The sequence below is a fragment of the Symphalangus syndactylus genome, chromosome 13 (genome assembly GCF_028878055.3).
Source record: "Symphalangus syndactylus isolate Jambi chromosome 13, NHGRI_mSymSyn1-v2.1_pri, whole genome shotgun sequence".
NCBI lineage: Eukaryota > Metazoa > Chordata > Mammalia > Primates > Hylobatidae > Symphalangus > Symphalangus syndactylus.
In genome coordinates, this window is record NC_072435.2 from 119,197,139 (window position 1) to 119,223,141 (window position 26,003).

The window sequence follows — 26,003 nt, forward strand, 5'->3', positions numbered from 1 at the left end:
GCGCAATCTCAGCTCACTGAAACCTCTGCCTCCCGGGTTCAAGCGATTCTCCTGCCTCAGCCTCCTGAGTAGCTAGGATTACAGGCGTGCGTCACCACATCTAGCTAATTTTTGTATTTTTAGTAGAGACGAGGTTTCACCTCGTTGGCCAGGCTGGTCTCCTGACCTCGTGATCTGCCCATCACCCAAAGTGCTAGGATTATAGATGTGAGCCACCGTGCCCAGCCATATTTGTTTGTTGTAAAAGATGACTGCTGGCCAGGCATGGTGGCTCACGCCTGTAATCCCACCACTTTAGGAGGGCGAGGCAGGCGGATTATGAGGTCAGGAGCCGAGATCGTGCCACTGCACTCCAGCCTGGGCGACAGAGCGAGACTCCGTCTCAAATAAATAAATAAAATAAAAGATGATTGCTACAGCAACAACTTCCTGTGCCTTCTGAGACTTGGCCTGAAAACCTATTTCTTTCTTTCTTTTTTTTTTTTTTTATTTTGAGACGGAGTCTCATTCTGTCCCCCAGGTTGGAGTGCAATGACGTGATCTCAGCTCACTGCAACCTCTGCTGTCCAGGTTCAAGCAATTCTCCTGCCTTAGCCTCCTGAATAGCTAATTTTTGTATTTTTAGTAGAGACAGGGTTTCACTTTCTTGGCCAGGCTGGTCTTGAACTCCTGACCTTGTGATCCATCCACCTTGGCCTCGCAAAGTGCTAAGATTACAAGCGTGGGCCACTGCACCCGGCGGAAACCTACTTCTAAGCCTGTTCCTCCCCGGTCTAGGTTTGTAGTTGGAATCCTGCAGTGTGAGAACCGCCAGAGCTCAGCTGATGTCACAGCTCTGTTATCTGTGGTCAAGCCAGGCCCATCTCTAGGAGAATCACCCCCCAGGACTTATTTTCCAGAATGCCCACCTGCCAGCATCAGATTTTACCAAGAGTTGCTGCACTCCAAGCATTTCTCACTGTAACTTTTTTTAGTCTCCTGCGGTACCACAGCCACCCAGGCCATCTTAACCTTTCTTTCTGAGTGGGTTCTTTCACCCTATCTATCCCCACAGGGAGGCAGGGGAGCATTTATATATTTGGAGACAGGGTCTCACTCTGTCACCCAGGTTGGAGTGCAGTGGTGTGATGATAGCTCACTGCAGCCTCAAACTCCCGGGCTCAATTAATCTTCCCGCCTCAGCCTCCCCAGTAGCTGGTGCTCACCACCAGGCCTGGCTAATTTTTTATTTTTTGTAAAGACAGGGTCTTACTATGTTGCCCAGGCTGGGCTTGAACTCCTGGGCTCAAGCAATCCTCTCACCTTGGCCTCCGAAAGTGCTGGAATTACAGGCTTGAACCACTATGCCTGGCCAGGGTTGCAGTGTTACACAGGGTTCTAGGGTTCGGGAGCCCTGATCTAATGATGCCATGGAGACAGTGTTCTGGACTAGACTCTTAAACACTGCCAACTCTTCCTGGAAGGCAGAGTGGTTGAAGTCTGGGTGTGGACTTTGTATGTGGGCTCAAGTCCTGCTTCTACCACTTTCTAGCTGAGGACTTTGGACAAGACTTTTCACCCATGATGCCTTAACCTCCTTGGGAGGACCCCAAGGACAATAGTGATACCCATCCCACAAAGGTATGTGAGACAGCATCGGAAAGGTACTTAGAATGATGCAGGTGAGGCATACAGTAAGTTATTAATATTATTAGGACTTGCCAGCGACTCTGGACCCATAGAGCTTGGCAGCTCCAAGCCCGGGCCTTGGAATCAGGCCTGCATTTGCCTCCTGGGCAAGCTGCTTCCTAGCTCCACAGCCAGAGTTTCAGTTTCTAAACCTATAAACTGGCCGGGCATGGTGGCTCATGCCTGTAATCCCAGCACTTGGGGAGGCCGAGGCAGGCGGGTCATGAGGTCAGGAGTTCGAGACCAGCCTGGCCAATATGTTGAAACTCCGTCTCTACTAAAAATACAAAAATTAACCCAGTGTGGTGGCATATACCTGTAGTCCCAACTAGTCGGGAGGCTGAGGCAGGAGAATTGCTTGAATCTGGGAGGCAGAGATTGCAGTGAACCCAGATGGTGCCACTGCACTCCAGCCTGGGAGACAGAGCAAGACTCTGTCCCCCCGCCACAAAAAAAAAAAGCCGGGTGCGGTGGCTCATGCCTGTAATCCCAGCACTTTGGGAGGCCAAGGCGGGTAATTCATGAGGTCAGGAGATCAAGACCATCCTGGCTAACACAGTGAAACCCTGTCTCTACTAAAAATACAAAAAAATTAGTCGAGTGTGGTGGCAGGTGCCTGTAGTCCCAGCTACTCGGGAGGCTGAGGCAAGAGAATGGCATAAACCCAGGAGGCAGAGCTTGCAGTGAGCCGAGATCATGCCACTGTACTCCAGACTGGGCAACAGAGCGAGAGACTCCATCTCAAAAACAAAAAAAAATCTATAACCTGGTGCACCAGTACCAGTCCCCATCTCCCCAGGTTATGAGGAACGAATGAGATAATCCACAGAGCAGGCGAAACACATTGAGTAAGCCACTGTTATTTACTAAGAAGACAGACTCACGGAGTGGTTGCGGCAGCCTCATTAGTTCCTTTGCAAAGTGCAGACACCCGCTCTCTGTTTTATTGATTCCTAAATGCATTTTGTTCACATCTTAACACCTCTGAAATCAGGATGAGTCCTAAAATCGATAGCTTCTTAACATTTTAGTTTGCAGCAATCTTTCCCTTCATAGTGACACCAAATAATAGTGCATCGCTTGGACTGAATGAATGCAATTGATTTATTATACAATGAAATGTATATATGTGACATATACACACATATACCATGTATGCCATCGTAACTAAGAGACCACTCTAGATAAGCTATAGAAAGTATAAAAATCATTTTACTTTAATACAAAATCACATAAAGAAAGGCATGTTGGCTAAATCAAATATTCACTAAATATCAGTGAAGTCACCATGGAATCTCAATAGCACACTTTCCTGCTTTCTTTTCTCCCTTCTGCTAAACATTGAAGACCAGGGTCATCCATGGGAGCAGATGAGTAGGACACGCGTCTGCACGCTGGAGGCCCTGGGGGTTGACGTGGGAGCAGGAAGTGGACCCCCCCACCCTGCACATCCCTTCTGTTTTTCTTGACTTCAGCTTCACTGGCCCAGGCCAAATCTTCAAGCGTGTCTAGTTCCGCAGCCAGGGAGAAAGTGATGCCAAGAGAACCTCGTCTCCTCCCTCCTCAGTCTGCTTTGAAGGGGAAATAAATACACAGGCCCAGTGTGTCTGTGTGGCACAGGGAGGTGGCTTTGCCAGGCATCTTGGAAGGTTGTCTTCTAGAATCAGAGCCATACATAGCCTTAGTTGTGGCCTTGGATCTAGGTCTGTTTCCCCGATCGAAAAAAGAACCTGGTGTGGAGAGAGGGGGGTCAGGGTAAGCAGAAGGAACAAAGCAAGGGGCGCAGAAACCCCCGTAAAATTTCTAAGTAGCTTTTGCAGCTGTTGACTCAAAAATATGTCCAGGCCAGGCATTGTGGCTCATGCCTGTAATCCTATGACTTTGGGAGGCTGAGGCAAGAGGATGAGGATCACTTGATCCCAGGAGTCTGAGACATGCCTGGGCAGCATAGTGAGACCCCATCTCTAAAAAAAAAAAAAAAAAAAAATTAGCCGGGCATGGTGGCACACACCTGTAATCCCAGCTACTCAGGAAGCTGAGGCAGGAGAATCGCTTGAACCCGGGAGGCAGAGGTTGCAGTGAGCTGAGATCGTGCCACTGAACTCCAGCCTGGGCGACAGAGCAAGACCCTATCTCAAAAACAAAACAAAACAAAACAAAAAAAAAACCCGGGCGTGGTGGCTCATGCCTGTAATCCCAGCACTTTGGGAGGCGGAGGCGGGTGGATCATGAGGTTAGGAGATCGAGACCATCCTGGCTAACATGGCGTGGTGGCGGGCCCCTATAGTCCCAGCTGCCTTGGGAGGCCGAGGCTGCAGAATGGCGTGAACCCGGGAGGCGGAGCTTGCAGTGAGCTGAGATTGCGCCACTGCACTCCAGCCTGCGCGACAGAGCGAGACTCCGTCTCAAAAAAACAAAAAAAAAAACAAAAAAAACACTCATTCATTAATTCATTCACTCATTCATTCTAGTAGCTCATTAAGTTTATCTGACCCTGAAAGGGTGGCCTCATGCTCATTAGCCACTAGCCACATGTCCTCAGGCTAGCTCATGCGCAGAACACACATTTCACTTTTGCTCTATTAGGCTCAAACTCCAATTAGGTGTCCTAAGCTCCCATAGAAGGACGCTGAAAGAAACCAGTAGTTTATGCCTTCTGGAAGCCTGATTTGCAACAAGACAGCCAATGAAAGTCCTAAATGCACACCTTCAGTTCTGACACCTGGGTGGAGGTGCTCTTTCATGATCTTACCTCAGAAGACCCTTCCTTGTGGAAGAAACACTTCCATTAGGCTGGGTGCAGTGGCTTATGCCCGTAATCCTAGCACTTTGGGAGGCTGAGGCAGGTGGATCGCTTGAGCTTGGGAGTTCCAGACCAGCCTGAGAAACATGGAGAAACCCCATCTTTACCAAAAATACAAAAATTAGCTGGGCGTGGTGGTGAACACCTGTGGTCCCAGCTACTCGGGAGGCTGAGGTGGGAGGATCACTTGAACCTGGGAGGAGGAGGTTGCAGTGAGCTGAGATCAAGCTACCACACTCCAGCCTGGGTGACAGAGTGAGACCCCATCTCAAAAAAAAAAAAAGAAAGAAAAGAAAAGATAAAAGAAACACCCCCCATTGGCCTTACTTTGACCCTGTCTCCCAACCCTTCTCCACAAGGCAACCAGAGTGAGCTTTTTATATGTAAATACGATCATGTTACTCTCCAGCTTAAAACCATCCAATGTCTCTTCCCCACGCACCTAGAATAAAACCCACAGTCAGCACCAGAATCCACGTGGCCCTGGGTGACCCAGCCCCTCCCACCTCTCCAATCCCACCTCCATTCTCTTCCCTGTTGCAGTCACCATGGTCTTCTGCTCTGAAAATTTTTTTTTTTTTTTTTTTGAGACAGAGTTTCACTCTGGTTGCCCAGGCCCAAGTGCAATGGCACGATCTCGGCTCACGGCAACCTCCGCCTACCAGGGTTCAAGCAATTCTCCTGCCTCGGCCTCCTGAGTAGCTGGGATTACAGGCATGCACCACCATGCCCGGCTAATTTTGTATTTTTAGTAGAGATGGGGTTTCTCCATGTTGGCCAGGCTGGTCTCGAACTCCAGACCTCAGGTGATCTGCCCGCCTTGGCCTCCCAAAGTGCCGGGATTACAGGCGTGAGCCACTGCGCCTGGCCTGTTCTGAGAATTTCTGTAGCCTGAAGCTCTTACACTTACTGTTCCGTCTACCAGGAATGCTCTTTTGTTTTGGTGGGAGACGGGATCTTGCTCTGTCATCCAGGCTGGAGTGTAGTGGTGTGACCATGGCTTACTGTAGCCTGGACCTCTTGGGCTCAAGACAGCCTCCCAAGTAACTGGAACTACAGGCACGTACCTAGCTAATTTTATTCTTTTTTGTAGAGATGAGGTCTCTACAAAAAAGCTCTCTATGTTGCCCAGGCTAGTCTCAAACTCTTGGGCTCAAGCGATCCTCCGGCCTCAGCCTCCCAAAGTGCTGGGATTACAGGTGTGAACCACTGCAGCTGTCCTGGAATGCTCTTCTTTCCGGTCTTTATTGTACTTCAGTGATCAGTTTGAATGTCACCTCCTCATAGAAGCCTTCCAGGACTTCCCAACTCTATTTTCTTGTGTTTTTTTTTTTTTTTTTTTCCCACTGCTGTGATAAAAGACAACCCAAATCTAAAGTAGTCCTCTCTCTCTCGTTCTGTCCCCTTATTTGTGATCATAGCACATATAGCTATCTGAAATTGTCCTGTTAATATATTTCTTTACCTGTTCACTCTCTGACTCCCTCTACTAGAATGTAAGCTCCATGAGCCAGAGACTTTAGGGTCTGTTCACTGCCGTATCTTCAGCACCTACAACAGTGCCTGGCACATGGTAGACCCTCAGTAAATATTTGTTGAATAAATGGAGTACAGGAAAGCTGCAGCCTACTGTCCTGACACCTGGCAACTAAGAGGGCACATATCAGTGTGGTCCAAGGGTTCCCCAAATCAGAATTGCCCAAGGAACTTGTGAAAAAAATCCAGATTTCTGAGCTTCATCCAAGAACCACTGACTTGATTTCTTTGTCTTTTTCTTTCTTTCTTTTTTTTTTTTTTGAGACACAGTCTTGCTCTGTTGCTAGGCTGGAGTGCAGTGGCGCAATCTCGGCTCACTATAACCTCCGCCTCCCAGGTTCAAGCAATTCTCCTGCCTCAGCCTCCTGAGTAGCTGGGACTACAGGCATGGGGTTTCACCATGTTGGCCAGGATGGTCTCAATCTTCTGACCTTGTGATCCGCCCGCCTCAGCCTCCAAAAGTGCTGGGATTACAGGTGTGACCCACTGCACCCAGCTTTTTTTTTTTTTATTTTTTTGAGACGGAGTCTCACTCTGTCGCCCAGGCTGGAGTGCAGTGGCGCGATCTCGGCTCACTGCAAGCTCTGCCTGCTGGGTTCACGCCATTCTCCTGCCTCAGCCTCCTGAGTAGCTGGGAATACAGGCGCCCACTACCACACCCGGCTAATTTTTTGTATTTTTAGTGGAGACGGGGTTTCACCGTGTTAGCCAGGATGGTCTCCATATCCTGACCTTGTGATCTGCCCGCCTTGGCCTCCCAAAGTGCTGGGATTACAGGCGTGAACTACTGCGCCCGGCCTACTGACTTGATTTCTGAGAATCTGAATTTTACACAAGCACCTCACTCTTGGTATAAGGGGCAGCATCTGAAGAACTATGGGATCAACCCCGGTGCACAGACATGAGGGAAGTATTCAGAGGAAAGCGCATAGCATGTTCCAATGCTGGGACATGGCTCATTCAAGAGGAGTGGTCCCAGGTGGGACAGGGAGGGGTCCTCGGGCATTCGCCACAGCCAGGCTGAAACTGCCTGTTGCTCCAGTTCTATTCTGGTTATCAAGAGGATATTGACTCCCTCTTTTCTTTTTCTTTCTTTTTTTTTTTTGAGATGGAGTCTTGCTCTGTCGCCCAGGCTGGAGTGCAGGGGTGTGATCTCAGCTCACTGCAACATCCTCCTCCCAGGTTCAAGTGATTATTCTACTTCAGCCTCCCGAGTAGCTGAAATTACAGAGGCCACCGCCACGCCCGGCTAAGTTTGTATTTTTATTTATTTAATTATTTAATTTTTATTTGTATTTATTTATTTATTTTATTTTTTTTTTTTTTGAGACGGAGTCTCGCTCTGTCGCCCAGGCTGGAGTGCAGTGGCGCAATCTCGGCTCACTGCAAGCTCCGCCTCCCGGGTTCACGGCATTCTCCTGCCTCAGCCTCTCCGAGTAGCTGGGACTACAGGCGCCCGCCACCACGCCCGGCTAATTTTTTTGTATTTTTAGTAGAGACGGGGTTTCACCGTGGTCTCGATCTCCTGACCTCGTGATCCGCCTGCCTCGGCCTCCCAAAGTGCTGGGATTACAAGCGTGAGCCACCGCGCCCGGCCCAATTTTTATTTTTATCTATTTATTTTTTTCAGACGGAGTCTCGCTCTATCGCCCAGGCTGGAGTGCAGTGGCGCGATTTTGGCTCACTGCAACCTCTGCCTCCCAGGTTAAAGCGATTCTCCTGCCTCAGCCTCCCAAGTAGCTGGGACTATAGGTACACGCCACCACACCCAGCTAATTTTTGTATTTTTAGTAGAGATGGGGTTTCTTTCTTTTTTTTTTTTTGAGACAGAGTCTTGCTCTGTTGCCCAGGCTGGAGTGCAGTGGTGTGATCTTGGCTCACTGCAACATCCGCCTCCTGGGTTCATGCCATTCTCCTGCCTCAGCCTCCTGAGTAGCTGGGATTACAGGAGCCTGCCACCATGCCTGGCTAATTTTTTTTGTATTTTTAGTAGAGACGTGGTTTCACCATGTTAGCCAGGATGGTCTCGATCTCCTGACCTCGTGATCCTCCCACCTCGGCCTCCCAAAGTGCTGTGATTACAGGCCTGAGCCACCGCACCCGGCGGAGATGGGGTTTCACCATGTTGGCGAGGATGATCTTGATCTCTTGACTTGGTGATCCGCCCACCTCGGCCTCCTAAAGTCTTGGGATTACAGGCGTAAGCCACTGTGCCCAGCCTATTTTTATTTTTTTTTGAGACAGAGTCTCGTTCTGTTGCCCAGGCTGGAGTGCAGTGGTGCAATCTCAGTTCACTGCAACCTCTGCCTCCTGGGCTCAGGCGATTCTCCTGCCTCAGCCTCCCGAGTAGCTGGGATTGCAGGCAACTGCCACCACGCCCGGCTAATTTTTTTTTTTTTTTTTTTGAGACGGAGTCTCTCTGTCGCCCAGGCTGGAGTGCAGTGGCGCGATCTCAGCTCACTGCAGGCTCCGCCCCCCGTGGTCCATGCCATTCTCCTGCCTCAGCCTCCCGCGTAGCTGGGACTGCAGGTGCCCGCCACCTCGCCTGGCTAATTTTTTGTATTTTTAGTAGAGACGGGGTTTCACTGTGTTAGCCAGGATGGTCTCGATCTCCTGACCTCGTGATCCGCCCGCCTTGGCCTCCCAAAGTGCTGGGATTACAGGCGTGAGCCACCGCGCCCGGCTGTACGCCCGGCTAATTTTTGTATTTTTAGTAGAGACGGGGCTTCACCATGTTGGCTAGGCTGGTCTCGAACTCCTGACCTCAGGTGATCCTCCCACCTCAGCCACCCGAAGTGCTGGGTTTACAGGCGTGAGCCACTGCACCCGGCCGAGTTTTTCTCTTGATTCCATTTCCCGGGCATCACCACGTGCAGCAGGAAACATTCTGGAAAGGTGCTTTCCCTGCCGTAGATTCTTTTTTTTTTTTTTTTTGAGACAGAGTCTCGCTGTCGCCCAGGCTGGAGTGCAGTGGCACGATCTCGGCTCACTGCAGGCTCCGTCCCCCGGGGTTCACGCCATTCTCCTGCCTCAGCCTCCCGAGTAGCTGGGACTGCAGGCGCCCGCCACCTCGCTCGGCTAATTTTTTGTATTTTTAGTAGAGACGGAGTTTCACTGTGTTAGCCAGGATGGTCTCGATCTCCTGACCTCGTGATCCGCCCGCCTCTGCCTCCCAAAGTGCTGGGATTACAGGCGTGAGCCACCGCGCCCGGCTGTACGCCCGGCTAATTTTTGTATTTTTAGTAGAGACGGGGCTTCACCATGTTGGCTAGGCTGGTCTCGAACTCCTGACCTCAGGTGATCCTCCCACCTCAGCCACCCGAAGTGCTGGGTTTACAGGCGTGAGCCACTGCACCCGGCCGAGTTTTTCTCTTGATTCCATTTCCCGGGCATCACCACGTGCAGCAGGAAACATTCTGGAAAGGTGCTTCCCCTGCCGTAGATTCTTTTTTTTTTTTTTTTTGAGACAGAGTCTCGCTGTCGCCCAGGCTGGAGTGCAGTGGCACGATCTCGGCTCACTGCAGGCTCCGTCCCCCAGGGTTCACGCCATTCTCCTGCCTCAGCCTCCCGAGTAGCTGGGACTGCAGGCGCCCGCCACCTCGCTCGGCTAATTTTTTGTATTTTTAGTAGAGACGGAGTTTCACTGTGTTAGCCAGGATGGTCTCGATCTCCTGACCTCGTGATCCGCCCGCCTCTGCCTCCCAAAGTGCTGGGATTACAGGCGTGAGCCACCGCGCCCGGCTCCCTGCCGTAGATTCTATGTAGCCCATGATTAAGGGTGAGTGCACTTAGGAGGTAAATAGATGCGGCTTCAGGTCTGAGTTCCACTGCCACTGACCCACTGTGTAACCTTTGCAAGTCATTGATCCTTTCTGACTCTCAGTTTGCCCATCTGTAAAACAGATCTCCTGAGTAGATGTTTACTCAGCTCAGTGTCTGGCACATAGCAAATGCTCACTAAGTGGAAGCTATGGTGAATCTTTTTTTTTTTTTTTTGAGACAGGGTCTCACTCTGTCGCTCAGACTGGAGTGCAGTGGCACCATCTCGGCTCACCTCAACCTCCTCCTCCCAAGCTCAAGTGATGATCCTGCTTCAGCCTCCTGAGTAGCTGGAATTAAGACGAATGCCACTACCACCCAGCTATTTTTGCAATTTTTAGTAGAGTCAGGGTTTCACCATGTTGGCCAGGCTGGTCTCGAACTCAGGACCTCAACTGATCCACCCACCTCGGCCTCCCGAAGTGCTGGGATTACAGGTGTAAGCCACTGCACCTGACTTAGCTATGGCGAATCTTAAGGTATGGGGAATTACCTTTTCCTTTCCCCAGTCCTACTTCATCTCATCAAATTAAACCCAACAGCCTCTGAGTAATATTGGGAAGAAAACTGCTATTTTCCTGCCCACCATACTGAGCTCACATGAACCACTGCCCCCAGAGGAAGAACCATGACTTTGCTCTCAGGAAGCTACGTGCCTGACTGCCTCTTCCTTTGGTTCTTTCCTGAGCTGCTGCTGCTGCTGGGCCAGAGGTGTTCTCCCCCGTGCTCCTGCCCCTTGCCCTCTGCCCCTGCTCCCTTCCAAGCTCCTCAAGGTCCTGTCCCTGAGAAAGAAGGCTTGGGTTATTCCTTTTTTTTTTTTTTTTTTCGAGTCTCACTCTGTTGCCCAGGCTGGAGTGCAGTGGCACAATCTCGGCTCACTGCAACCTCCACCTCCCAGGCTCAAGCGATTCTCCTGCCTCAGCCTCCCGAATAGCTGGGATTACAGGCATCTGCCATCACGCCCGGCTAATTTTTGGATTTTTAGTAGAGACGAGGTTTTGCCATGTTGGCCAGGCTGGTCTCGAACTCCTGACCTCAGGTGATCTGCCTGCCTCAGCCTCCCAAAGTGCTGGGATTACAGGAGTGAGCCACCGTGCCCGGTCATCGTTATTATCATTTTTGTTTTCTCTCTCTCTCTCTCTTTTTTTTTTTTTTTTTGAGATAGGGTCACGCTCTGCTACCCAGGCTGGAGTGCAGTGGCGTGATAATAGTGATAATAGCTTACTGCAACCTCGAACTCCTGGGCTTAAGTAATCCTCTATTCTCATCCTCCTGAGTAGCTGGGACCACAGGTGTAGGCTACCACACCCAGCTAATTTCACTTGATCTCAAGCAAAAGGCCGACAAATGATACCAGCTAATTAAAAAAAAAAAAAAAAAAATTGGCCAGGCGCAGTGGCTCATGCCTGTAATTCCAGCACTTGGGGAGGCTGAGGCAGGTTGGTCATGAGGAGTTCAAGACCAGCCTGACCAACATGGTAAAACCCCATCTCTACTAAAAATACAAAAATTAGCCAGGCGTGGTGCACATGCTGTAATCCCAGCTACTCGGTAGGCTGAGGCAGGAGAACTGCTTGAAACTGGGAGGCAGAGGTTGCAGTGATCCGAGATTGCGCCACTGCACTCCAGCCTAGGTGACAGAGTGAGACTTTGTCTCAAAACAAAAACCAAAAAAACCAAAACGATGTTTTTTCGTTGACATGGGGTCTCACTTTGTTGCCCAGGTTAGTCTCACACTCCTGGCTTCAAACGATCCTCTTGCCTTAGCCTCCTGTAACCTCTGTTGAGATTACAGGTGTGAGTCATTGCACCCAGCCTGGTCAAACATCACAGGGAGGCAGTGGAGTGTAGGAGCCAGACTTCCTTGGGTTCCTGACTTCACTATTTACCCTCTGTGTGACCTTGGGCAAATTACCTTACCTCTCAGTAGCTATTTCTCCATCTGTAAAATTGTATCTACCTTGTAGGGTCACTGTGATGATTCGATGAATTAATATATGCCAAGTACCTAGGCTACTGCCTGGCAGATATCATTATAATACATTGGCATTGAGTTTTCCCACGAGCTGCAGCACCACAACCGGGAGAGTAGAGGGCCTCCCTGCCCTGGGCAGCTGGCCAGCCTCTTCTTGCCCCCGACTACTTCCTTGAGTTATTATTTGGCGGGACCAGGGGGGCAGCAAAGTGACACTTACAGCTTTTTTATGATTGTCTTCTCCTCCTTGTTCCTGCCAGCATTGTTGGGCCTAGTAACCACAGCATCTTTTTCTCTTCGTCCTCCTGGGCCTTCTCTTGGTGGAATCAGGCCACTGGGAAATGGTGCAAAAAATAAATGGATTATTTTATTACAGATCTTTTTTTTTTTTTTGAGTTGGAGTCTTCCTCTGTTGCCCAGGCTGGAGTGCAGTGGTGCCATCTCAGCTCACTGCAACCTCCACCTTCTGGGTTCAAGCAATTCTCCTGCCTCAGCCTCCTGAATAGCTAGGACTACTGGCGCCTACCACCATGCCCAGCTAATTTTTGTATTTTTAGTAGAGATGGGCTTCACCATGTTGCCCAGGCTGGTCTCAAACTCTTGACCTCAAGTGATCCATCTGCCTCAGCCTCCCAAAGTGCCGGGATTACAGGCATGAACCACTGAGCCTGGCTTTTATTACAGACCTCTTATCTGTGCAGCTCTGAAAATAGAGGGTCTTAATGATGATGATGATTATGGTAATATTATGGTTGAAAGCACTAGAGTCAGAGAAATTCTGTTTAAAATTAGAATCTTCCCTCTACCTTTCCAATGTGATGCCTCTTGTTTCATTCTCTTGCCTAATTGCATTGGCTACTGCTTCAAGCTTCTCAGTTTTCTACGAATATGATTGTGTATAAATTCTCTAACTTAAGCCTTGGTTTCCTAACCTATAAAATGAGTCTAATAAGAGTACCTACCTCAAAGGATTGAGAGATTAAGTAAGATGATACATAGTGCTTAACATTCAACAAATATTTATTAAGCTACCTACTGTGGTTAATAAATACTTTGTCTCTGAACTGTTTTGTCTCTGAACAAAATAGACAAAATATATTCTCTCACATAATTTATATTACAGTGGGAGAAGGAAACAGTCAATAAAGAAATAAGTAAAATAAAAGTATAAATTGTAAGTCAGATGTTGGTAAGAGTTAGAGTTTTTTTTCTTTTTTTGAGATGGAGTCTTGCTCTGTTGCCCAGGCTGGAGTGCAGTGGCACAATCTCGGCTCACTATAACCTCTGCCTCCCAGGTTCAAACGATTCTCCTGCTTCAGCCTCCCAAGTAGCTGGGATTACAGGTGTGCACCACCACGCCTGGCTATTTTGTATTTTTAGTAGAGACAGGGTTTCTCCATGTTGGTCAGGCTGGTCTCAAACTCCCAACCTCAGGTGATCCACCCGCCTTGGCCTCCCAAAGTGTTGGGATTACAGGCGTGAGCCACCGCACCTGGCAAGAGCTAGATTTATATTGATTGATACTGCAGTCAGGGAATATTGAGATCTGGCCCAAGGAGGGCCAGAGTATTTCCCTGGACTTGATGTACAGAATTTAGAAGAAGGACATTTTCTCTTACTCCACTGGGATTGCCAGAAGTCTGTTTCCTAAGATTCAGAGAAGGCCTGTCTGTAATGCAAAATAATGAGGACATGAGCAAAGAAAGGCAAAGAGGAGAGAAAGAGGCACCAAGTCCCTGATTCCAAACATTCTCTTTTTTTTTTTTTCTTGTTTTTTTTTGAGATGGAGTCTCGCTCTGTCACCCATGCTGGAGTGCAGTGGTACAGTCTCGGCTCACTACAACCTGTGCCTCCCAGGCTCAAGCAATTCTCGTGCCTCAGCTTCCCAGGCAGCTGAGATTACAGGCACATGCCACCATGTCTGGCTAAGTTTTGGATTTTTAGTAGAGACGGGGTTTCACCACGTTGGCCAGTCTGGTCTTGAACTCCTCATCTCAAGTGATCTGCCCGCCTTGGCCTCCCAAAGTGCTGGGATTACAGGCATGAGGCACTGTGCCCGGCCTTCCTTTTTTTTTTCTTTTTTTTTTTTTTTTTGAGATAAGAGTCTCACTGTATCTCAGGTTGTAGTGCAGTGGCATGATCATAGCTCACTGTAACGAATTCCTGGATTCCAGTGATCCTCCCACCTCAGTCTCCCAAGTAGCTGGGATCACAGGCATGCACCACCATGCCCAGCTAATTTTTTAATTTTTTGTAGAGACAGAGTCTTGCTATGTTGCCTAGGCTGGTCTTGAAATTTTGGCCTCAAGTGATCTTCCAACCTTGGCCTCCCCAAAGTGCTGGGATTACAGGCATGAGCCAGCCACTGCACGCAGCCCCTTCCCAATTATGTTACAAAAAAATTTCCTTTTGTGTTTAAGCTAGTTTAAATTGGACTTCTGTCACTTGCAACCATAAGAAGACTGAACAAAATGAAACATTTCAATTATGGCAAAGTACAACTCATTACATCCACTTAAGCGTTTTATTACAGTGCCCACTGGTAAATATACCCCCATGGTGTTGTCCCTTTGCTGTGGACTGAATTGTGTGTTTTTATTTTTTATTTTTATTTATTGTTTTTAATTTTCATTTATTTATTTTTCTGAGACAGAGTCTAGCTCTGACGCCCAGGCTGGAGTGCAGTGGCGTGATCTCGGCTCACTGTAAGCTCCGCCTCCCGGGTTCACACCATTCTCCTGCCTCAGCTGGGACTACAGGCGCCCGCCACCACGCTCAGCTAATTTTTTGTATTTTTAGTAGAGACAGGATTTCACTGTGTTAGCCAGGATGGTGTCGATCTCCTGACCTCGTGATCCACCCGCCTCTGCCTCCCAAAGTGCTGTACAGGCATGAGCCACCACGCCCGGCTTTATTTTTATTTTTTTTTGAGATGGAGTTTCGCTATTGTTGCCCAGGCTGGAGTGCAATGGTGCGATCTCGACTCGCTGCAACCTCCGCCTCCGGGGTTCAAGCGATTCTCCTGCCTCAGCCTCCCGAGTAGCTGGGATTACAGGTGCCTGCCACCACACTTTGGCTAATTTTTTTTGTATTTTTAGTAGAGACAGGGTTTCACCATGTTGGTCAGGCTGGTTTTGAACTCCTGACCTCAAGGGATCTGCCCGCCTCAGCCTCCCAAAGTGCTGGGATTACAGGTGTGAGCCATCGTGCCTGGCCAAATTGTGTGTCTTTAGTAAAAATTCCTGGCCGGGCTCAGTGGCTCACCATGTATTTCACGGCAACTTGAGCTGACGAAGATACCTCTTTCAGTGTGAGTGTGAAAGGGCAGGATTCATACTTCTCCCTCCTTCTTCATGAAAGAATTTTGCAAAGAGTGGGCTCTTATTACTACTTTCTTTTTTTTTTTTTTTTGAGACGGAGTCTTGCTCTGTCACCCAGGCTGGAGTGCAGTGGTGCGATCTTGGCTCACTGCAACCTCCACCTCCCTGGTTCAAGCAATTCCCCTGCCTCAGCCTCCCGAGTAGCTGGGATTACAGGTGCACGCCACCATGCTTGGCTAATTTTTTTGTATATTTAGTAGAGTCGAGATTTCACCATGTTGGCCAGACTGGTCTCGAACTCCTGACCTCAGGCAATCTGCCTGCCTTGGCCTCCTAAAGTGCTGGGATTACAGGCATGAGCCACTGTGCCCAGCCATTACTTAATATTGTTATCAATAATTAAAAAAAATTTTTTTGAGACAGGGTCTTGAACCATTACCCAGGCTCATCTTGAACTCCTGGGCTCAAGTGTTCCTCCTGCCCCAGACTCCCGAAGTGTTGGGATTAGAGGCATGAGCCACCGCACCCGGCCTAAATTTTTGTAATTATAAAATATTTATATTCTAATTTTATTTTATTTTTGAGACAGAGTCTCACTCTATCGCCCAGGCTGGAGTGCAGTGGCAAAATCTCTGCTCATTGCAACCTCTGCCTCCCGGGTTCAAGTGATTCCTGTGCCTCAGCCTTTTGAGTAGCTAGGATTACAGGTGTGCGCCACTACACCCGGCTAATTTTTGTATTTTTAGTATTGACGGAGTTTTGCCATGTTGGCCAGGCTGGTGTTGATTGAACTCCTGACCTCAGGTTATCCACCCTCTTTGGCCTCCCAAAGTGCTGGGATTATAGGTGTGAGCCACCTGCCCAGCTGATATTTTATTATAGATACTTATTATAATAACGATTTAACAAGAAGCAACATCTAAAATTTCCATTTTTCCATGATCTATTATTACATAAATTAAACTTGGTGACTAAAAACAACAGTGACATAATCTCTAATGATGACCTCTTTCTTATAACTGGCTTTTTTTTTTTTTTTTTTTTTTTAGATCAGGTCTCACTGTGTTGCCCAGGCTGGAGTGCAGTTGCTATTCACAGGTGCAATCACTGCCCACTGAAACCTCAAATTCCTGGTCTCGTGGGATCCTCCTGCCTCAGCCTCCCAAGCAGCTGAGACTACAGGCACTGAGACTGTAGGTACACACTGCTGTGCCTGGATTCTTATGGTTGGCTCTGTGGTTCTCCTGCTAGCCTGAGCTTCTCACTTGGCTGCGTTTGGTGGGGCATCGGCGGAGGGCTGTGCACAGCTGGGGCTGTCAGCAGGTGCGCCCTGGTTGTCCTTCACATGACCTCTCTATGGGACTCCACCTTGAGCTTCCTCACAGAATGGTGGTCTCAAGGCAGCATTCTAAGAGCACAGAAACAGAAGGAAGGCCTCTTACCACCTTAACCCCAGAGGCCTAACAGTGTCACTTCCACCCTGTTCTCGCAGTCAAAGCAAGTCATAGAGCCAGCCTACATGCAGAGAGGGAAAACAGAATCCACCTCTTGATGAAAGGAGTGGCAAAGTCTCATTGCAAAAGGTATGCAGGGTGGGAAATACTGCTGTGGCTCTCTTTGGAAGCAACCTACCATATTTCCCTGGAATTATAATTTTTTTTTTTTTTTTTGAGATACAGTCTCGCTCTGTCGCCCAGGCTGGAGTGCAGTGACACATCTCAGCTCACTGCAACCTGCGCCTCCTGGGTACAAGCAATTCTCCTGCCTCAGCCTCCCGAACAGCTGGGACTACAGGCATGCGTCACCATGCCTGGCTAATAATTTTTATATTTTTAATAGAGATGGAGTTTCACCATGTTGCCCAGGCTGATCTCAAACTCCTGACCTTAGGCAATCTGCCTGCCTTGGCCTCCCAAAGTGCTGGGATTACAGGTGTGAGCCACCGCACCCAGCTGTAATCACAATTTATTATCAGTATATTACTTGTATGAGTTTGGACCTTCAGATGGATGCAGTTGCTGTGAGAACATCTCAGTTGGCATGCTGGCTTCTCCACAATATATAACATTAGAGACGAAGCAGAATCCTGCCTCTCTTGGCCTGAGCCAGATGGAATGTGTGCATCTCTTGTTCTCTGAGAATTCAAAACTAGAAAGAAAGTGTGTGGTTTTGCCCACTAACAAGCTGCTCACGACACCAGCAGCTTGGCAGTTTCTCTTTTTAACTACCTGTGCCTGAACCTTATTTTTCTTTATTTTTTTTTTTTTTTTTTGAGGTGGAGTCTTGCTCTTCCACCCAGGCTTGAGTGCAGTGGCGAGATGTTGGCTCACTGCAAGCTCCGCCTCCCGGGTTCACGCCATTCTCCTGCCTCAGCCTCCCGAGTAGCTGGGCCTACAGGCACCCGCCACCACGCCCAGCTAATTTTTTTGTATTTTTATTAGAGATGGGGTTTCACCGTATTAACCAGGCTGGTTTCGATCTCCTGACCTCATGATCCACCCGCCTCGGCCTCCCAAAGTGCTGGGATTACGGGCGTGAGCCACCATGCCCGGCCCTGAACTACTTATTAAATGAGACAAAGGTCTTTCCATGAACATGGTTCCAACCTTAGCAAAAGGGAGACAATAAATGTGGCTTCTTACAACGCTTCTGCTGTATTGCTGCTCTCTTAAAGATGCTACATTTAAGGCATTTAAAGAATCATATCACTTGGGCTTTGTTTCATTTTTGATCAGGGTACGTCCTGAATTCCAAGCTTTCATGATCTAAATGCGGTGTGCTAATTAAAAGCACAGGCTCTGATGTCACACTGTCTGAGGTCACATAACCACTGTTGCTACCACCGCTTAAGCAGGTGCCCACCTCTCTGGTCCTCAGCTCACCATAGTGATAACATCACCTCTACTCACAGTCTTGCTGTGAGCACTAATTGAAATGATGCTTAGGATACATTTAGCAGAGCGCCTGGCACATGGTGAGTATCAGTAAATATTAGCCAACACGACATTTTTATTCCCCTGGTTTTTCTTTCCTCTACCTATAAGAAAACATGCTTCATTTAACTCAGTGTTTCCCAGAATTGTTTGACTACAGAGCCCCCTTTTCAAAAAATACCTAAGTAAAGGAAAACATTTTGGGAAATAGCACAAATGGAAATAGCTACGAGTTCCAACGTGATTATGGCAACGGCTTTTTTATAGCTTCTCTTGCTTGTCCTACAATCTATTCTGTATATGGTACCACTGCAGTCTTTTTTAACTTTCCTTTTTTTTTAAATTTCTTTTTAGAGACAGGGTCTTGCTATGTTGCCCAGGCTGGCCTTGAATCCCTGGGCTAAAGTGATCCTCCTGCTTCAGGCTCCCTAAGTGCTGGGATGTAACACTGCACCAGGCCTTTTTGTTTTCGTTTCATTTTGTTTTTGAGAAAGAGTTTTGCTCTTTCACCCAGGATGGAGTGCAGTGGCACGATCTCGGCTCACTGCAACCTCCGCCTTCTGGTTTCAAGTGATTCTCCTGCCTCAGCCTCCAAAGTAGCTGGGATTACAGGCGCCCGCCACACCTGGCTAATTTTTGTATTTTTTAGTAGAGATGGGGTTTCACCATGTTGGCCAGGCTGGTCTTGAACTCCTGACCTTGTGATCTGCCCACCTCTGCCTCCCAAAGTGCTGGGATTACAGGCGTGCCACCATGCCCAGCCGTTTTCATTTTGTTTTGTTCTGTTTTGTTTTGTTTTGAGACAGAGTCTTGCTCTGTAGCCTAGGCTGGAGTGCAGAGGCGCGATCTTGGCTCATTGCAACTTCTGCCTCCCAGGTTCAAGTGATTCTCCTGCCTCAGCCTCCCGAGTAGCTGGGACTATAGGCGTGAGCCACTACGCCCAGCTAATTTTTGTATTTTTAATGGAGACTGGCCTCTTGTCATTCTCTTGATCAAAACTTTCCAATGGCCAGGTGCGGTGGCTCACACCTGTAATCCCAGCACTTTGGGGAGGCTGAGGCAGGTGGATCACTTGAGCCCAAGAGTTTGACACTAGCCTGGGCAACATGGCTTGACCCTGTCTCTACAAAAAATAAGAAAATTAGCTGAGCATGGTGGCATGCACCTGTGGTCACAGCTACTTGGGTGGCTGAGGTGGGATAATTGCTTGAACCCAGGAGACGGAGGTTGCAGTGAGCCGAGATCGCACCACTGCACTCCAGCCTGGGTGACAGAGTGAGACCCTCAAAAAAAAAAAAAAAAAAACAGCCGGGCGCGGTGGCTCACGCCTGTAATCCCAGCACTTTGGGAGGCTGAGGCGGGCGGATCACGAGGTCAGGAGATCAAGACCATCCTGACTAACACGGTGAAATCCCATTTCTACTAAAAATACAAAAAATTAGCCAGGCACGGTGGCAGGCGCCTGTAGTCCCAGCTACTCAGGAGGCTGAGGCAGGAGAATGGCGTGAACCCGGGAGGCGGAGCTTGCAGTGAGCCGAGATTGCGCCACTGCACTCCAGCCTGGGCAACAGAGCAAGACTCCGTCCCAAAAACACAAAAGCAAAACAAAACAAAAACAAATATGTAACCTAGCAAGGAATTCTGGGCCAGGTCTGGGTGCAGGACCCTCCAGGCAGTAGAGCCCACCTCTTGTAGCACTGCAGCTCTTCCTGCACCACCAGGAGCTGCGACTTGAGTTTGTTGCGTTCCTGCAGCACATCCCTTAGCTCCTGCAGAGTGAAGCGGGGTCGGTTGGGATCTGTCAGGTCAACCACCATTTTGTTTGGGCCCAGGTTCACCTGGAAGAAAAGACGCAACCTTTTTAAGCAACTCTATATAATTAAATTATTATTATTATTATTATTTATTTTTAGAAGGAGTCTCTGTTGCTCAGGCTGGAGTGCCGTGGCACAATCTTGGCTCCCTGCAACTTCGGCCTCCCAGGTTCAAGCGATTCTCCTGCCTGAGTCGCTGGGATTACAGGCGCCCGCCATCACGCCCGGCTAATTTTTGTATTTTTATTAGAGATAGGGTTTTGCCTTGTTAGCCAAGCTGGTCTCAAATTCACGACCTCAGGTGATCTGCCCGCCTTGGCCTCCCAAAGTGCTGGGATTACAGGTGTGAGCCACCGTGCCCCGCAGCGTGGCCATTCTTTTAAAAATTAAAAATAGAATTACCATTTGATCCAGCAATTCCAATTCTGTGTATATTTCTGGAGCACTGAAGGCAGGACCTGAAGAGGTATTTGCATACCCATGTTCATAGCAGCACTATTTATTTATTTATTTATTTATTTATTTTTGAGATGGAGTCTCGCTCTGTCACTCAGGCTGGAGTGCAGTGGCATGATCTTGTCTCACTGCAACCTCCGCCTCCTGGATTCAAACGATTCTCCTGCCTCAGCCTCCTGAGTAGCTGGGATTACAAGTGTGTGCCACCATGTCTGGCTAATTTTTTTTTTTTTTGAGACAGAGTCTCACCCTATTGCCTAGGCTGGAGTGCAGTGGCGTGATCTCGGCTCACTGTAAGCTTTGCCTCCCGGGTTCACGCCATTCTCCTGCCTCAGCCTCCTGAGTAGCTGGGACTACAGGTGTCTGCCACCATGCCTGGCTAATTTTTTGTATTTTTAGTAGAGACGGGGTTTCACCGTGTTAGCCAGGATGGTCTCAATCTCCTGACCTCGTGATCTGCCCGCCTCGGCCTCCCAAAGTGCTGGGATTACAGGCAAGCGCCACCGCACCCGGCCTATGCCTGGCTAATTTTGTATTTTTAGTAGAGATGGAGTTTCGCCATGTTGTCCAGGCTGGTCTTAAACTCCTGGCTTCATGTGACCCACCCGCCTCGGCCTCTCACCACAGCAGCTCTATTTACAGCAGCCAAGGGGTAGTAGTAGCAACCCAACTGTCCAGGAACAAATGAATAGATAAACAAAGTATGGTATATGCCTCCAACAGAATATTATTCGGCCTTGAAAGGCAAGGAAATTCTGACACGTGCCACAACATGAATCAATCTTGAGGACATTATGCTGAGTGAAATAAGCCAGGCACTTAAGACAAATACATGATTTCACTGATATGAACAACCTACAATAGGTAGATTCAGAGGGACAGAAAGTAGAAGAGTAGTTACTGGGGGGCCGGGGGAGGGGAAGGAGAAGTTGTTACTTAACAGGTCAGAGTTTCAGTTTTGCAAGATGAAGAGAGTTCTGGAGAAGGATGGTGGTGATGGCTGCACAACAGTGTGAATGGACTTCATGCAGCTGAACTGTACACTTAAAAATAGTTAAGATGGGCCAGGTGCGGTGGCTCATGCCTGTAATCCCAGCACTTTGGGAGGCCGAGGCGGGCAGATCACCAGGTCGGGAGATAGAGACCATCCTGGCTAACACGGTGAAACCCCGTCCCTACTAAAAAAATACAAAAAAGTTAGCCAGGCGTGGTGGCGGGCACCGCCTGTAGTCCCAGCTACTTGGGAAGCTGAGGCAGGAGAATGGTGTGAACCTGTGAGGCGGAGCTTGCAGTGAGCCGAGGTCCAGCCACTGCACTCCAGCCTGGGCGGCAGAGAGAAACTCCATCTCAAAAAAAAAAAAAAAAAAAAACAGCATTAGGAGATATACCTAATGCTAAATGACGAGTTAATGGGTGCAGCAAAACAACATGGCACATGGATACATATGTAACAAACCTGCACATTGTGCACATGTACCCTAAAACCTAAAGTATAATAATAAAAAAAAAAAAGAGAGGCCGGGCGTGGTGGCTCAAGCCTGTAATCCCAGCACTTTGGGAGGCCGAGGCGGGCGGATCACGAGGTCAGGAGATCGAGACCATCCTGGCTAACACAGTGAAACCCCATCTCTACTAAAAATACAAAAAATTAGCCGGACGTGTTGGCAGGCGCCTGTAGTCCCAGCTACTCGGGAGGCTGAGGCAGGAGAATGGCATGAACCCGGGAGGCGGAGCTTGCAGTGAGCCGAGATCGCGCCATTGCACTCCCGCCTGGGAGACAGAGCAAGACTCCGTCTCAAAAAAAAAAAAAAAAAAATCCTTTTGAAACTAAATAATATTTGCATACTATAAATAATAACAGCCAAATTCATCTGCCTTGTAAATTGATTTTTTGATATATTTTCTCAAAGAGAAGTACATCTGCAGTGAAAATCATTGACCCTGTTGTCTTATTCCAAATAAATATAAGCAGCTTCATGTTTTCTCTGTAAAAAAAAAAAAAAAAAAAATTAAGATGGTAAATTTTATGTTACTTGTATTTTACTACAATTTATTTTATTTTATTTATTTTTTTCTTTTGAGACAGAGTCTTGCTCTGTTGCCCAGGCTGGAGTGCAGTGGCATGATCTCAGCTCACTGCAACCTCCGTCTCCCAGGTTTAAGCAATTCTTCTGCCTCAGCCTCCCTAGTAGCTGGGATTACGGGCGACTGCCACCAAGCCCAGCTAATTTTTTGTATTTTTAGTAGAAGCAGGGTTTCACCATGTTGGCCAGGCTGGTCTCAAACTCTGACCTCAGGTGACCTGCGCCCACCTCGGCCTCCCAAAGTGCTGGGATTACAGGCATAAGCCACCACGCCCAGCTTTACTACAATTTAAAAAACCAAAAAGAGGTCAGGAATAGTGGCTCACGCCTGTAATCCCAGAACTCTGGGAGGCTAGAGCGGGTGCATCGTTTGAGCCCAGGAGTTTGAGACCAGCCTGGACAACATGGGAAACCTCATCTCTAGAAAAAACACAAAAATTAGGTGGCCATAGTGGCACACGCTTAGAGTCTCGGCTACTAGGGAGGCTGAGGTGGGAGGATCAACTGAGCCCAGGGAGGTTGAAGCTGCAGTGAGCAGTGTTCAAACTACTGCACGCCAGCCTGGGTGACAAAGTGAGACCCTGTCTCAAAACATACAAAGAAAAAAAAAACAGCCGGGCGCGGTGGCTCACGCTTGTAATCCCAGCACTTTGGGAGGCCGAGGCGGGCGGATCACGAGGTCAGGAGATCGAGACCGCGGTGAAACCCCGTCTCTACTAAAAATACAAAAAATTAGCCGGGCGTGGTGGCGGGCGCCTGTAGTCCCAGCTACTCGGAGAGGCTGAGGCAGGAGAATGGCGTGAATCCGGGAGGCGGAGCTTGCAGTGAGCCGAGACTGCGCCACTGCACTCCAGCCTGGGCGACAGAGCGAGACTCCGTCTCAAAAAAAAAAAAAAAAAAAAAAAAAAAGAAAAAAAAAACAAGGCATATTTTTGTGAACTGTCTAGTGGCACTAAACATTCATTTTCTTAATTCATGCATTTTCCCTATCCCTGTTCTTAAGGCTGCGGTTTGAGAAGAAAATATGCCATCTCATCTGCCACCCAATGAAACTTGTCCACTTTGCCCCATATGGGAAACTACCCAGCCCCTGTGCACACCACGCTGTTCTCGGCTCGTAGTGGGGACTTCCTCCATATCCTTGTGCCCCGAGAGGGAGGTAAAAATAACACAGAATGTGGCTGAGCAATCCTGCGCAAGTCATTTAACTTTCCTTGACTCTCGAAAGCCAGGCTGTAAGTCATCACACTTAACCATGTCACTTGACAGATACTAAAGTAGAATATTATCTAGAAATACAATTGTCACTATCACTTAGGAATAGGTGAAATAAATTACCAGGGGTCAGAGAAGGTATGAGGCAAATAATAAGAATAATTAATAATAATAATAAGAAGAAATTACCAGGGAAGCTACAGGGAAACTTCACATTTCCCTGTGAATTTCAGTGACTCTGTTCCTGTTCTTTCCTGGCTTACTTCTTGGTTTGTATACTTTTTTTTTTTTTTTTTTTTTTTTTGAGACGAAGTCGTCTTGCTCTGTTGCCTGGCTGGAATGCAGCAGTGTGATCTCAGCTCAGTGCAACCTCCGCCTCCCAGGTTCAAGCGATTATCTTGCCTCAGCCTCCGGAGTAGCTGGGACTACAGGCACGTGCCACTGTGCCCAGCTAATTTTTGTATTTTTAGTAGACACGGGGTATGTTGGCCAGGATGATCTCGATCTCTTGACCTCCTGATCCGCCTGCCTCGGCCTCCCAAAGTGTTGGGATTACAGGCATGAGCCACTGCGCCCAGCCCTGGTTTGTATACTTGGTTTTTGTTTGTTTGTTTGTTTGTTTGTTTGTTTTTGAGACAGTCTTGCTCTGTTGCCCCAGCTTGAGTGCAGTGGCATGATCTTGGCTCACTGCAACCTCTGCCTCCCGGGTTCAAGCGATTCTTGTGCCTCAGCCTCCGAGTAGCTGGATTACAAGCGTGTGCCAGCAGGTCCAGCTAATTTTGTATTTTTGGTAGAGACAGGGTTTCACCATGTTGCCCAGGCTGGTCCTGAACTCCTGGCCTGAAGCGATCTGCCTGCCTCGGCCTCCCAAAGTGTTGGGATTACAGGTGTGAGCCACCGCGCCTGGCCTGGTTTGTATACTTGTGTTCTGGTTCTAGGACCGTGTGTCTGACCTCTCCCACTAGACGTGAGCTTCTTGAGGGCAGGGACCTTGTCTACTTTATCTGCACAGCCCCAGAGCCTAGCATCAGTCACTGCAGTCACTCATCAAATGTTAATACAACAAGTAAGGTCAAATGTCTGTATTTTAGGATGGAGTATTTAGGACTAGCATCTCTGAATTAAGATCCTGACTTCACCTCTTACTTGCCATTAAGTCCTTAGGCAAATTACTTAACTGTTCTGTGCCTCAGTTTTGTAAAACAATAATAGTGTGAGGATTAAAAAAGACATCGTCCACTTACAGCAGCTTTTTTTTTTTTAACTGTGGCTGGAGACCTGCTAGTAGGTCATAAAATTAATGAGTTTCGAGAAGAATTTTAAAAAACTATGCCGGGCACGGTGACTCACGCCTGTAATCCCAGCACTTTGGGAGGCTGAGGTGGGCATATCACTTAAGCCCAGGAGTTCAAGACCAGCCTGGGCAACATGGTGAGACCCCGTCTCTACAAAAAATACAAAAATTAGCCAGGCGGTTGGTGTGTGCCTGTAGTCCTAGCTACTTGAGAAGCTGAGGTGGGAGGATTGCTTGAGCCCAGGAGTTTGAGGCCTCAGTGAGCTGTGATCACACCACTGTACTCCAGCCTGGATGACAGAGAAAGCTGTCCCAGCAAAAAAGAATTTTTTCTTTTTGAGACAAAATCTCGCTCTGTCACCTAAGCTGGAGTGCAGTGGCGTGATCTCAGCTCACTGCAACCTCTGCCTTCCAGTTTCAAGCAATTCTCCTGCTTCAGCCTCCCGAGTAGCTGGGATTACAGGCGCCCGCCACCATGTCCAGCTAATTTTTTTTTGTAGTTTCAGTAGAGATGGAGTTTCACCATGATGGCCAGGCTGGTCTCAAACTCCTGACCTTGTGATCTGCCTGCCTTGGCCTCCCAAAGTGCTGGGATTACAGGTGTGAGTCATGGCACCCAGCCAGATGATTTTTAACATATGTGTAGATCCCTATATCCATACCCTGATTAAGATATGGGACACTTCTAGCTCTCTATCAATTTCCCTTCTGTTCCCCCCACCACCAGTTTGCCTTTTATAACTATAAATTATTTTGCCTGTTCCTGAATTTTATTTAAATCTACAGTACGGCTGGGTGCTGTGGCTCATGCCTGTAATCCCAGCACTTTGGAAGGCTGAGGTGGGTGGGTCACTTGAGGCCAGGAGTTTGAGACCAGCCTGGCCAACATGGCAAAGCCCCATCTCTACTGGAAAAAAAAAAAAAAAAATAGCCAGGCGTGGTGGCACGTGCCTGCAATCCCAGCTGCTCAGGAGGCTGAGGCAGGAGAATCGCTTGAACACAGGAGGTGGAGGTTGCAGTGAGTCAAGGTCATGCCACTGCACTACAGTCTGAGCAACAGAGCAAGATTCTGACTAAAAAAAAAAA

The 26,003-nt window shown here is 48.3% G+C and overlaps 1 protein-coding gene across 5 annotated transcripts in view; it reads right to left on the minus strand.

The window, feature by feature from the left end:
* RILPL2 (Rab interacting lysosomal protein like 2) overlaps positions 1 to 26,003 on the minus strand; it is a 39,192-nt gene that overhangs the window by 10,665 nt on the left and 2,524 nt on the right. For 3 of the 5 annotated variants that reach the window (XR_010114975.1, XR_010114976.1, XM_063614737.1), the window contains exons 2-3: positions 19,741 to 19,892; positions 12,022 to 12,135 (exon numbers count right to left, since the gene is read on the minus strand). Coding sequence is in view for 3 of the 5 variants with exons in the window: in XM_063614737.1 (XP_063470807.1) it covers positions 12,022 to 12,135; positions 19,741 to 19,892 (266 nt within the window). In the remaining 2 variants the exon portion in view is untranslated. Of the gene's footprint in view, positions 1 to 2,748; positions 3,399 to 12,021; positions 12,136 to 19,740; positions 19,893 to 26,003 lie in introns of those variants that run through there. The other 2 variants (XM_055238045.2, XM_063614738.1) reach the window with 2 other exon arrangements.